Here is a 13,524-nt window from a genome sequence, read left to right as displayed (position 1 = left end):
CTGGAAATTGCTGTCAGAAAGCCAGCCTAAGAAACGAGTTTATTTACTTTCTGCAAGATCCGCAGGAAGTAGCTAGTATAAATAGATGTGAGGAATTTTATGCAACACCAAGATTTCCTAAGGTTATTGGAACAATTGATTGCACGCATATTAAGATTCAGTCACCAGGTATGAATTATTGTTATTGGCTTTTAATGTGTCAGTAAATACTATGTATTTTTAGGTGGTGATCACGAGGAAAATTTTCGAAACAGAAAAGGATATTATTCCTTTAATGTCCAAACAATTTGCGATGCCAGTTTATGTATACAAGATATAGTGTATCTCATATAGTCGTTAGGCATTAAATTAAATTAAGGAAGGGAACATAACTTAGCTATATTAAATGGAGAAGATGAGCCACCATTAAATCCACAAATGCGTGAAAGTAGTCAGATGGATATGCTAATGGTGGCAATAACACAGGCAGACAATGATAACTACAGACCACGTTCTGAGTTTCTTAAATATTTTTCAAGAGTGTTATCAATGAGCTGTTAGTGTTGCATAGATGTTTTACCAAAAATAAAATTAATAAAAATTATTTATTTCAATAAGCAGAACAAATTAATGATAAACTTAAATAATTTTAAACGAATGATTCTTAATTATTGAAATAATTTACTTTAACCATCTAAAATCTTTTCTATTTCTAGTAAAGTTTTTTTAATAGTCAGGTTATTTATTTCTATCAGTTGTTTGTTAATTTGACATTGTTGTTCATGCAGCTCTTTTTCCCTTTGTTGTTTGGCATCGAATTCTTCTTGTAGCAATTTGATTTTTAAATTTGTTAGATCAGCTTTAGCGTCTAACCAAGGTTGCATTTCTCGCCCAGCTGCAGAAAGATTTATATTTTTACTAGCTCTGTTCCTTTTTCTGGTCTGCAAAGCCAGATATTTGGCTTTTCTTAATTGGACAGGAGAGTAATGACTCCTATTATTATCTTCTTCAACAATGTCATCTGCATCTGTAACTAGGACCAATTATTATTTATAAACAAGCAATATGCAAAAAAATTTAAAAATTACCTTCCGTATTGTTGCTTTCATAAATTGATGTATTCGTAACTTCAATTTGTTCTGCATCTAAAAGAAATGATTATAACGTTATGTAAGCTCTATAGTAATGTCTCAAATAAAAATACCTATTGCAACAGGTATGTTAGGACTTAAAGGAGCTTCATCACCCTTTAATTCGTCATCTACGAAAGTTATCAAGTGCTGTGGTTCAACTTTGATATCTGAAGTAAAAGAATGCATTTCTCATAAACATAACAAAGAGTTAAATTGGTAAAATAATTAACCTAAACAATCAAATTCACTGTCAAATTGTGATGGTGTTCCATCGCCGCTTGGTTGTATCAAACTTTGAACTCTTTCATGCAATGGGCTCAACTTTACTTTACATGGACCTCCACCGGTACTCGACACATCAGCTCGATGTTTAGCAACAGCTTGACGGACTTCTTTTTTTAACGTTTCATACTTGCTACGCAGTTGTTGCGATGTACGGTTTGTTTTACCAGTCGAATTAAAAGTCTGACAAATTTTTTGCCATGCCCTTTTCTAAATACAAGATATGTGTTAATTAATTACCAAGTAAGTTACTTAGTATTAATAGTATACTGTCTTAATTAATTATCGTAACCCACGTGACCTGTGTAATATTGGCTGCATATCTCAATACCAGATGTTGAGTTTCCGTATTTCCTTTGTTCTTTAACCGTTTTTTGCTGCCTTTATATTTTTCGAAACAGTTCTTTTTAGAACTATCGTTGCTTTAAGCGGTAAGTCAATAAACAAATTAAAATAACCACTACTTTCAACATTAATTTTAATCTATGGGTACACTAACAATCATTTTAAATAAAACGACAGTAAGTTAGACATTTTTATATTTAAAAGTTTTTAGGAACATTTGTCGTGTTGCAATACCAATCTGTGATATTGGTTGCATATTTTCGATGATGATGTCGGGTGCGATAATTAATTAACACACTGTGTATTGGTTAATAAAGCTCACCTTCTCTCTCCAAGTTACTCCGTCTGTTTTTTTATTTTCAATAACATTGGCTAGTTTTTCGACTAATTGTATTAATCGCCAACACTCCTCCTTTGTATAATTTGTAGAACGTTTACTTCTTTTTCTATCCATGTTTTTTTAAAATAAAAACAACTTTTCACGACACTGCAGTAATAAGGTTTTTATATAAAAACCTTGATAACTACATATATCTGGCAGATAAATGTCTTATCGGCACCGCGAGTACCCGATAAATTATGCTACGATAATCTCACCGACAAAAATATCCCTACCTTACAGTACAAACTAACTTATCGTTATCGACCAGATAACGGTGTCGGGAAGTATTGCAGTTCTGTGGCATAGTCAACGATCTGGCAACATTGTTCGCGTCGCTTCTCTCGTTAGATTGTTGGGCATAGTGGTCCGCCATTTTGCCGGAATAACGTATTCGTTTATGTTTACTGCGTGTTTAAATTATTCTCTGGTTTTGATTTTTGAAAGAGGTTTAGTGTCTATTTTTTATTTTTGGATATTTAAGTACAATTTGTTAGTAACTCGTTTCATTTATTAGTTACCATAAATTTTATTATTGTTAATATTCTTGTTATTTCTATACAGATAAGTTATAATCAGTGTCCGCCAAAAAGTCAGCAATACGAAAAAAAAAGTTGACTTTGATAAAAGATAATGGTACCTAGAGTTTTTCGTTTTCAAGTTATTTTGATGTTAAGTATTTTTTAGCAGTTGTTGTTCTTATTTGCTCCTTTTTCTACCATTATAAAAGCAATCACAAATAAAACGTAATTAGCTGTACCAGTGTATCTTATAGGGGGTGGTCAAAAGTTGAGTTACCAATTTACGTTATTCAATTGCAAAAAAAACCTAAATTTTAAATGTAACGCGCATATGTTATTAGGCTGTTAAATACAGAATGTAATTCTCTACACCTTATTAACAGGAGACCGTACACCTATCTATTACAGTTATTAATTTATCAAAATCATACGAAATGTGTCAGATATTGATTGTATTCTTTGTGTTCTTATTTGTTCATTTTACTAAAATTGACGAATTATAAAAGCTATTAAAATAGGTAGATGTGTAGCAACAATTATTTTTAATTAGCATTAATTTTTCTTTTTTTTAAACAAAAAATTAAAACAAAATTAAGTACGAAAACAAAGATCTTTTTACTGTAAACTTTGGAACATGTAATCAACAAAAATAGATTAATACAAACAAAATAATAAACAAAAATGTGTAAATAATACAGTTGAAATATTAAAATTATATATCTTTGGGAGTTGAGAAAAATCCCACACCAAACATTTGTTTTAAAATGATATTGATTTCTTGCTTTTATGACAAAAGTCAATTGTCATCAGCCCAACAACGACAGTTTTGTGAATCATCAGAGAATAGTACATGTCTTATAAGTACAAGGTATTGACAAACTTTGGCTTGTATGCTACAAATTTGTTTCAAAATCCTTCTTACTGTAGATGCGCTAACTTGGTTTATTTCAGCAACTTGTGTAATTGATGTTTGTGGCGTTTCAACCGCTGCACAGTGGGGTGAAACGCTGTTTTGCTAGCCAACACTCAATAGCTTTTAAATAAATTCTTTTTATCGATAGATCATGTATACAGGATAGAAAATGTTAAAAATTCGTATATCTTAATCGGATCAAGTTACCTTAGTAAACAAATAAGAGAGCACAAAAATGTTATTACCTAGAACCTTCCCTCATACTTTATCCAAGCCTTACCATTGTGGAGATACAGCCGCTCTGTACCCTTAACGAGACACCCTGTATATTTATACCGCGACATATTTATGCCCCAACACACTTCCTGGTGTAACAACTAGTTCAACTGTTATGCAAGTCTATGGTATCACTATCAGTCATTAATGCTCGATACCAGATTGTTCTGCCTGTGCGGCAGTCCTGGATCGAAAATGAAAATTCTCTGGTTCAGGCAGACATTTGCTTGTACACAGATGGATCAAAAACGCCTGAAGGGGTAGGAGCAGGAGTATACTGCCAGATACCTCGAATTAAGCAAGCTTACAGCCTGGGTACGTACTGTACTGTATTCCAGGCGGAAGTTTTTGCTATTGACATGGGTGCTAAAATCCTTCTTGAAAGAGGGGTGAAGAACATGACAGTACGAATTTTCTCAGACAGTCAAGCCGTTCTCCAGGAGCTGCAAGCCGTGAAAACGGTGTCGGCTCTGGTTAATGATTGTAAGAGAACATTAAACACACTGAGTTGTGATAACAGAGTCTTTCTGATCTGGGTCCCGGGTCACTCTGGGGTTGCTGGCAATGAAGCGGCAGATAAGCTAGCACGAGATGGCAGCGCTGAAGCGTTTGGGAGGCCAGAACCAGCAGTTGGTGTATCATTTCCGATGGCCAAATATAGGATTGGACTGTGGGCTGAAGAGAGACTTCGCCTACTGTGGACCAATTCTCCTGGAATGAGACATGCTAAGGTGTTTATTAACAACGCCACTGTCAAACCCGGGAATATTTTATGACTTGCCCGTAGTAGCATAAAAGTTCTAATGGGTGTTTTTACTGGGCACTGCCGATTAAAAGCACACCTCAACTTGTTGGGTTTAGCCGACGATGTTGAATGCCGACTATGTGCGGAGGAAGCAGAGACGGTTGAGCATGTTTTATGCCACTGCCCTGCCGTTAACCGTATCAAATTCTCGATTTTTGGGTCGCAATTTATCTCCTCAAGGGATCTGAATGACCTTTCGCCGAGCAAGGTATTAATGTTCGTTAAGAGCATTGGACTGCACGGTGAAATTTGATAACGATATGTATCGGGGTACAATAGATCTTTAGGGTCGCGGTGCAAGGTTGGTTGGTTCGCCTACCCGATATATAGTCAATGCAATGTAATGTATGCAGGTCTATCCTGGATGTAGTAAACAACAAGGTTTCAACAATCTCATTTAGTGAGCAAAATTCTGTCATTTGATTAGAAATGAATAGGAAACGGCTTTACCTAAGTGATGAAAAAGAAATAATTGGTAAATATCATAAAAACTGAATTATCATTCTTATTTAAAATTATATTTAATTTTTGTAGATAAGAAACGGAGGAAATTACCTTTTACAAAGAACTGCAGCAATTGCAACCTAACTGGAGTAAAAAAAGCGTTGTGTCGCGCTAAGAAAAATGCCAGAATAATAAGGCAAAAGCTAATACAATTGAGGAAAAATCCTCAGGTATTGGTGAACCTCAAATATTTGAATAAAGAAACTAGAAATTTCTTTAGCAGCCAGTCCCGAAATCAGAAAAAAGAAGTGCTGGCTCTTTCCATTTACAAACAAAGTGGTAAAGGATCTTATCAAACTTCTTTTCATTACCATCCAGGAAGACGCTACAAAAATTGTTAGGGTAAACAAAATGTAACATTATTCTATTTATTGAACTAAAACTAGAACTATCACTAGAACTAACACTAGCTGGAAACTTTCGAAGTGATTTCGAGTCGTCTTCGATAGTGCCTACTATTAGTTATAGTTTAATTACACCGGCCGTGAAAGCCTTCGTACTTATATTCTATTTATGTTACTAAAATTTATTAGTTTTGTGAATAATAAATTATTATGTTGAAATTACATCTTTCATTTAAAATATATTTATTTCCTTTTTTCAAAGCAATATTAATTGTGTTATTTTTAAATTTGGTGGTTAAAGTTAGCCCCAACGATCTGGCAACGTCGCTCGCTTCGCTTCGATGCGTAGCGAACAATGTTGCCAGATCGTTGGTTAGCCCAGTTTTACACCATTATCCTAGTCGAAGTTGGTTTTAATCTATGATTAGTACTCTGCGATGACATCGGATGGCGCTGTACGCAAGGTACAATTAAAGTCCCTAGATTTACAAAGTACCGCGGTTCATGACGTCTTTTTTCGAGCCAAAATGGCGGTTTGACAGCTTGTCACTGCATCTCACCACTTATTTACAAAAATATTGCCGCCTTTGGAGTTGCAAAAATGGTAGTAAGAAGGACTGTCGACTCTTCAGAGTACCACGAGAAAAAAGAAAGGAAATTTGGCGTAATGTTTTGGTTTGTAGTTTTAAATTTCCCGCTTGACTTTCGAGCCAAAATGGCGTCAAACCGCGGTACTTTGTAAATCTAGGGACTTTAGCTACAATTTAATAAAGTAGAGTTGGCCATCTCTATCCTTCCTTGTCTCTGGTTTACTTATAACCAAAATAAAATGTAAATTTTTGGCTCAACTTTGACGACTCATAGCTCGAAAACAACAGAGTTGCGACTACATGTATATGTTACAGTCATTGTGATTAAATTGCTATTATACATAATGACTGGTCATTATATATAATAACGAAATTGTCTAGACAATGTGATAAATTAATCACTTTATCCGGACATTATTCATAACAGCTGTTCAAAGTTAGCCAAAGTAATAAATACAATCCAACTGACATGTTAATCGTAGCCCTTACGAAGCAATGTTTGGCTGTAAAGCTAAAGTCGGATTAAATAGTCTTCCTAAAGAGGTGCTAGTTGAACTATCAACAGAAGAAGAGCTAGAATCTATATTAAATGAAGACGAAAACCAGTTGCACGAGGAGAGGGAAGCCGAGCCCAATATTACCGACCCTGTGATTAATGAAGAGGAAGAAATCGAAAGCGACACTATAATTTCAAACGCTGATTTGCAAAATGAAATTGTAGATAAGCTAACAGGAAAACCTATAAGGAGACCGACAACCAAGAAAATACTACAGGTCTCTCAAATATAACGCAAAGTGATGAAGAATTAGTAATTGCTCTGGATAAAAAGAAACAAGATATTAGAGACATCAGAAAATTAGTTGGACAATCACTGAAGAAGCAAGCAGATAAAATGTTAGCTCTATCTTCGGTAAAATATCCTGCTGCTAGTACGGGTGATAATGTAGTGGTAAAAATTCCTGATGTAGATCGCGCCAAAGCCGATAATAGAAACATTATGGCTGTTATAATTTCTCAGGAGACAGAAGGAATGTATAAATTAGGAACTAAGCATGGGATTCTAAATCAACTTTACGCAAGAAATCACTTCACTGTCTGCAAAGAAACGTTTATTACAATTGATATCGTTCCCCAACACGAAGTTAACATCAGAGAATGTGCAAAAAAAGAGTCACATCTTGGCGGCTAAGGATTTCAGCATTGTAACTGTACTGGAGAATGCGTTTCTAATAGGTGTAAATGTAAAAAGTCAAGCCTCATGTGTAACTCAAAATGTCACAAGAGCCTTACTTGTAAGAATAAATAATAATTATGACTCAGTTGTTTTTAAATATTATTATTGTAGTTACATAATTCAAGTTAATAATTCATGTCAGTTGAATTTAATAATGGCTGGATAGTATATATTATATATAATATCTGGATTCATTACTTTGACTGTAACATATATATATATTAAAACTTGTGTTATTTTGGCAAGTACCAATGACAGTAGATCTAGTCCTTGGGCAGGTACTACGTCTTAGGGCCGGTTGTACCACCTCCCGATAAACTATCTAACGGATAATTACCATGGATACAGCGGTTTTAAGCGCTCTCAGTGGCTAAGTGCGCCAATTTATCTATCAGATAAATTTATCGGGAGTTGGTACAACCGGCCCTTAGCAAAGTTCTCGATTAAAATCTGAACCACCTGTATATTGGCCATTCGCATGTATACTCAATTTTGTGAGCAACTGTATAAACAGGTAAAGTCGAAAAATGGAAATAAACCGACCCATCAAAAAGATGGATAGAAACAAAGATAGTAGGCTCGTTACTACCATCTTCTGGTTAAGCTATCTATGGGATTATTACTATGGATACGGTTATTTCACGCGCTCTGATTGGCTAGTAGATGGGTTTATCTACAGGTGTTTCGGTGACTCGGGGAACAAATGTAACCACATGTACTAGAGTGAAAATGATGACGATTCATGTAAAAAAAAAATTAGTAAAAGTCCTCAAATTGCAAAGATACAGGCCATCAAAGTTAGGAAATTTTAACACATTTTTCTAAATATCTTAAACACTATTTATGGTAAAGCGTTGAAATTTGGTACAGTGTAAACTAATATCACGTAAAATCATTAGGCAATTTTTGAGCTGGATCGGTACGCGGGAACAATGCTATACAGGCTGTTCCTAAAGTTTGTTTGCTCAGAACTTTTTTATTCTATCATAACACTACATGAATTTTTGCAGTTTCTAAGGGCAATTTTAGTTTAGAAACATTTATCACTCTTAGAGAATATTGATAGAAACCACCGTTTTCGTATTAAATGCAAAAATGTTAGGCTCCGAATTCAATAACACTAAAAAAAAAAAAAATAATAATCTGAATTGGCAATGATAAGTGAAAATCGAACTGAGCTGTCATAACTATTATGTATGCAACATGTCCAAGTGTAGATTTACCTAAATCACATTTTTAATTTGTTTTAGTTGGTTTAATAAAAGAATCCAAAAACAATCAATTAAAAATCAACAAAAAATAAACAAAAAAACCACAACACTAACAGCAATAATAAAAAAAGTACACAAAATAACAAGACAAGTAAAAAAAATACTACAGGAAATGTTCAAAAAGTTAGATTTCTTTTTTTTTTAGTGTTATTATTGAAATCGGAACCCAACATTTTTACATTTAACACGAAAACGGTGATTTTTATCAATATTATCTAAGAGTAATAAAAGTTTCTAAACTAAATTTACTATTAGAAACTGCAAAAATAAATGTAGGCTTATGATAGAATGAAAAAGTTCTGAGCAAACAAACTTTAGGAACACCTGTATAGCATTGTTCCCGCTGACCGATCCAAATCATAAATTGCCTAACGATTTTACATTACATTGAATTATACTGTACCAAATTTCAGCGTTCTACTGTAAATAGTGTTTAAGATATTTGGAAAAATGTGTTAAAATTTTCTAACTTTGATGGCCTGTATCTTTGAAATTTGAAGAAATTTTACTACCGTATTTTCTCGAATCTAATCCGCACCCTTTTTACAAATTTTATATGCTCTAAAATCAAATGCGGATTACAATCGAGTGCGGATTAGATTCGCAGTCGTATAGTTGCGATTTGGAAAATAGTAAAATAAAATCGCATTATAACAATAACGCTATTAAGGGTTTTAGAACGATATTTACATTTTTATGTATCATTTTCTGCCCTTCGGATCTGTCCAAAGCAGTGGTTATACAAAACTTCTTAAATGATGTTATAATATTGTTTTCAGGGATCGTTTTCCATGTGTGTTCCTGGTCTACGACTCCATACTTGTCTTAACCATTCCATCATCAGCTTTTCCATTATTCATCCTTTTATTGTGCCCTAACTAAGACGTCATTCGGGAAGTCTTTCGGATTTCAGAATGGTTTTTTTCTCAATATTAATAATGACAGCAATTTTTCCCTATCACTTGTTACTGCTAGCATACTAATGTTATGCACAATTTTTTACAACCACTCGTTTCTAAGGAAATTGGGAGGCATATCCAGATATACTGCCATTTCGTCGGCATTCACAGTTTGAGATAAATTAAAATTTTTTTGAAAATCATTAGGAGCTTTTGGGAAATTGTAGTTTGTCCAACCTTTGCTAGTATTAAAATTACAGAAAGAGTAATCGAATTACAATTAAAGGACTATGTTACGGAATACAACCTTTTATCGCCTACACAGTCAGGTTTTAGAAAGCATTATGGCTGTAATACAGCTCTATCGAATATTGTGGACGATGTCATACGAAGCACAGACCAAGGAAAATTGACTTTGATGTGTCTCTTAGATTATTCAAAGGCTTTTGATACTATCAATCATGACATGATGTATGCCATGCTTCGCCACATTGGGTTTGATGATCTTGCATCGGGGTTCTTGCACAGTTACTTGACGGGCAGAATGCAGTGCGTGAAGGTGAATGGTCGCGTTTCATCGTTTCTTTCGACAACGTCCGGTGTTCCTCGGGATTCAATTTTGGGTCCACTGCTATACTCACTTTACACATCGCATTTTAACAGATACATAAAAAGTTGTAATCATCATTTCTACGCGGATGACACCCAGTTATATATATCTTTTCTGCCATCGGATGTCGATGATAGGCGTCACTGCCTTTGTCTTAAAGCTGCTAAAACAGAGCTGATTTTATTTGGGCTAAGAAAGGTGATAAGTGATAATTCTGTTCGAGATCGGGTCAAGATAGTTGTCAACAATCAAGTATTGCCGCTTAACGATTGTGTGAAAAACTTGGGTGTCTTATTGGACGAAAATTTAAACTTTAATAAACACATCAATAAGTGCACTGCTTTCGCGTATGCTGCTCTTAAGCTGATTTATGGCGGTCGGTTGTTCCTCAATCGTAGAACCAGGGTGCTTTTGTGCGAGGCCTTTGTGTTAGCGCATTTTAATGATTTTGATACATTGTATGATCAGTGTATTTCGTATAGTAATACGAAAAAATTCAGAAAATTCAAAATTCTTGCTTGCGCTTGATATTTGGGTTACGGGGACGTCAGCATGTTTCGCACAAATTAAAGGATTTGAGTTGGCTCAACATGAAAAACAGGCGCATACTTGTAGGGCGACAGGGATCGGGCAGTTTACGCTTAGTAATTAATTAGGATTTCACCATCGGGTCTTTTTCTTTTCTTTTTCTTTCTTGTATATTTAGAATTAGTTTTATTAGGTTTGAGTGGAAGAGCAGGTGCTGTTACGGCTGCACCTGAACTCCGCTTAATTTATAATAATTTTATGTATATATGTATACTATGCATAAATATATTATTATTATTATATATTTATGGTTAACAACAAGCATCGCATCATTTTGTTGTTGTCGAATTGCTCAGAGAAAGATGCGGATTACATTCGCACACTAAATTTTTTTACCATTATGCATTTTTAAAATCGGGGTGCGGATTAGATTCGAGTGCGGATAAGATCCGAGAAAATACGGTAATTTTTTTTATCGCCCACCGGCAGCAAAACAATACTTTATGCTATCCATTTGCGGCAGTAAAATGACACTTTGTGCTACTGTCCAGTAAAGTGTGCATTTAATTCATTTGTTTTACTTTACCTGCCGCATATGCGGCAGGTAAAGTACTTTACCTGCCGCTAAATGCTGTCAAATTGAAAAAAATGCCGTAAGACAGAGCTGGATTTGAACCCGGTACCTTCTACATGAAAGCGCAATGTCGCTTCCTCTGTACCACCAACCTCCAATATTTAGTTAATCTTTACCGAGGTATATTAATAAAACAAAGTATTATGGATGTTACTATGACAATATAACAATATCTGTGACAATACAAACAATTCTACTTTCTTAAAATTAGTAAAGCGTCATAAAATTTAAAACATTGTTTACGATTATATATCAGTTAAAAATAACAACCAGAAACTATATCATAATCATGGATGAAGATATTGATTGTACTCCACCTGAAGTACGAAAGAAATCGTTGGAGACATCAATGGAATTATTACCACAGAAATCAGTGGAAAAATATAATCGCCAATACGATATATATATGGAATGGTGTAAAAGAAATAAAATTATAAAACATAGTGAGAATGTTTTGCTTGCATATTTTGCTGATATGTCGAAACAATATTCGCCGTCGACTCTGTGGTCGTATTATTCGATGATAAAGGCAACCCTTTCGGCAAATAACAACGTTGATATTAGTCACTATAAAAAGCTTACGGCTTTTTTAAAGCAAAAAGGTAAAAATTATATGCCAAAAAAATCAAAAATTTTGTCACAAGAAGAAATTCTGACATTTTTACTTGATGCCCCTGATAACGTCTACTTGATGATGAAGGTAATTTATTAAGTTGTCAAAATCAATTAGATATGATTGTAACAATTGTCTATTTTAGATTTGCGTTGTGTTTGGTATATCCGGAGCATTACGAAGTGAAGAACTTTTAAATTTGAAAGTAACAGACATTGAACATAAGCAAACAATTCTGATAGTACATATAAGAAAAACAAAAACGAACAAACCACGAATGTTTGTGATTACATCAGAATTCGAAGGGAAAGTTAAAATTATAGAATTATTTAATAAATATTTGTCACTGCGACCTAAAAAGACGACTCACGATAGATTGTTTATAAGTTATAGAAATGAGCGGTGCTCAGTGCAGCCAGTTGGCATCCATACATTTGGTGGTATTCCTAGCCAAGTTGCTAAATATTTAGGTTTGCCGCAACCGTTGTTATACACTGGGCACTGCTTCCGTAGAAGTTCTGCCACCCTCTTTGCAAACGCGGGAGGAAGTAAGGAAAATTTAAAGCGCCACGGGGGATGGAAAAGCGACACAATCGCAGAATCGTATGTTGAAGAATCGGTACTCAATAAAACTAAAATCGCAAATACGATTTTAGGTCAAACTGACAACATACCAATCAATGCTACTAAAAATTTGTCTAAAATAGGTAATCATTCGCAAACTGGTATCAGCGAAAATTGCACAGAAGATTTTGTTAATATAGATAACAATTCTGAAAAGTTTTCCATTAAAACTGCGTCTTCCGGAATTTCATTTTATAAACCATCCAATTGTTCCTTCACTTTCAATATTACGAACAATAAATAGTAAATGCGTTTTATGTCATTTGTATTATAAATTTTCTTGTAATAAAATTGTTTAGTTAAAATATCTCAATTTTTAAAATGATGGTTGGTGAAATTAAAACTAAATAAAAAAAAAAATATATTGGATCGGTCGGATTTGAGCTCGGTACCTAGGCTTTGGTTATGCGTTGCTCCACCCTTACGCTATCAACCTGTTACGTTTTACGGAACTATACGAAAGTATATGAATAAAACAAATCGTTTGTCATAAATATGTTTAGTGACGGATAATTTACAAAATCTTCATATTTTCAAATTTTGCGGTTGGCGATAAAATGTTGTATGCACCACGCTAGCAAAGTGTCTTTATCGAACTCGCCTGTTACTCGCCTCGCTCGCTTCGCTCGCTCGTCTCGTAATCACAGACTCGTTCGATAAAGAATCACTTTGCTGACTTGGTACATAAATAACTATTTACATGAACGTCGTCATTTTCACTCTAGTATATGTGGTTAAATTTGTTCCCCGAGTCACCGAAACACCTGTATAAGATAAATTTAACTAAAAGATGCTAGTAGTGGACCTAAATAGTACTAAACAATTGCTTGTGTTTTGATTAATATTATCCGGGTTAGCGCGTACGCAGACCCGACTACCAAAAATTACGCGCCCGAGTTACCCGCATTAGGGGTAATCGCAGGGGTCAGCCCGACCGATGTGCAATGGAAGGGCCTCGTCCTGGGGGAACCGCCTTATTGATCACGGTAGCCCCTACGCCAGGTAAGTATGCTTTTCGAAGCGATGCAATGACCTTTCA

General features: G+C 34.6%; 1 protein-coding gene and 1 non-coding gene across 3 annotated transcripts; both read right to left on the bottom strand.

Annotated features, from left to right (window-relative positions):
* Window positions 1-570: 570 nt before the first annotated feature.
* On the bottom strand, window positions 571-2,479 carry LOC111416922 (nuclear apoptosis-inducing factor 1-like). 2 transcript variants are annotated; one of them, XM_023049057.2, is made up of 5 exons: window positions 2,062-2,479; window positions 1,343-1,604; window positions 1,184-1,279; window positions 1,068-1,124; window positions 571-1,006 (listed from the first exon to the last, which is right to left on the bottom strand). In XM_023049057.2, exons 1-5 carry the CDS (start codon window positions 2,191-2,193, stop codon window positions 666-668), a joined length of 888 nt encoding a protein of 295 aa, XP_022904825.2. In that variant the 5' UTR covers window positions 2,194-2,479; the 3' UTR covers window positions 571-665. The 2 variants fall into 2 exon arrangements, with proteins under 2 accessions (XP_022904825.2, XP_022904817.2); XM_023049049.2 differs by having other exon boundaries at window positions 571-1,012; window positions 2,062-2,478.
* Window positions 2,480-13,332: 10,853 nt separating this feature from the next.
* LOC111417013 (U1 spliceosomal RNA) lies at window positions 13,333-13,495 on the bottom strand. The gene has a single exon (XR_002706637.2). It is a non-coding gene; the product is annotated as a U1 spliceosomal RNA (small nuclear RNA).
* Window positions 13,496-13,524: the final 29 nt, after the last annotated feature.

This window comes from Onthophagus taurus, chromosome 6 (genome assembly GCF_036711975.1).
Source record: "Onthophagus taurus isolate NC chromosome 6, IU_Otau_3.0, whole genome shotgun sequence".
NCBI lineage: Eukaryota > Metazoa > Arthropoda > Insecta > Coleoptera > Scarabaeidae > Onthophagus > Onthophagus taurus.
The sequence above is the reverse complement of the archived record's forward strand: the minus strand, read 5'-3'. Positions and strand labels throughout refer to the sequence as shown.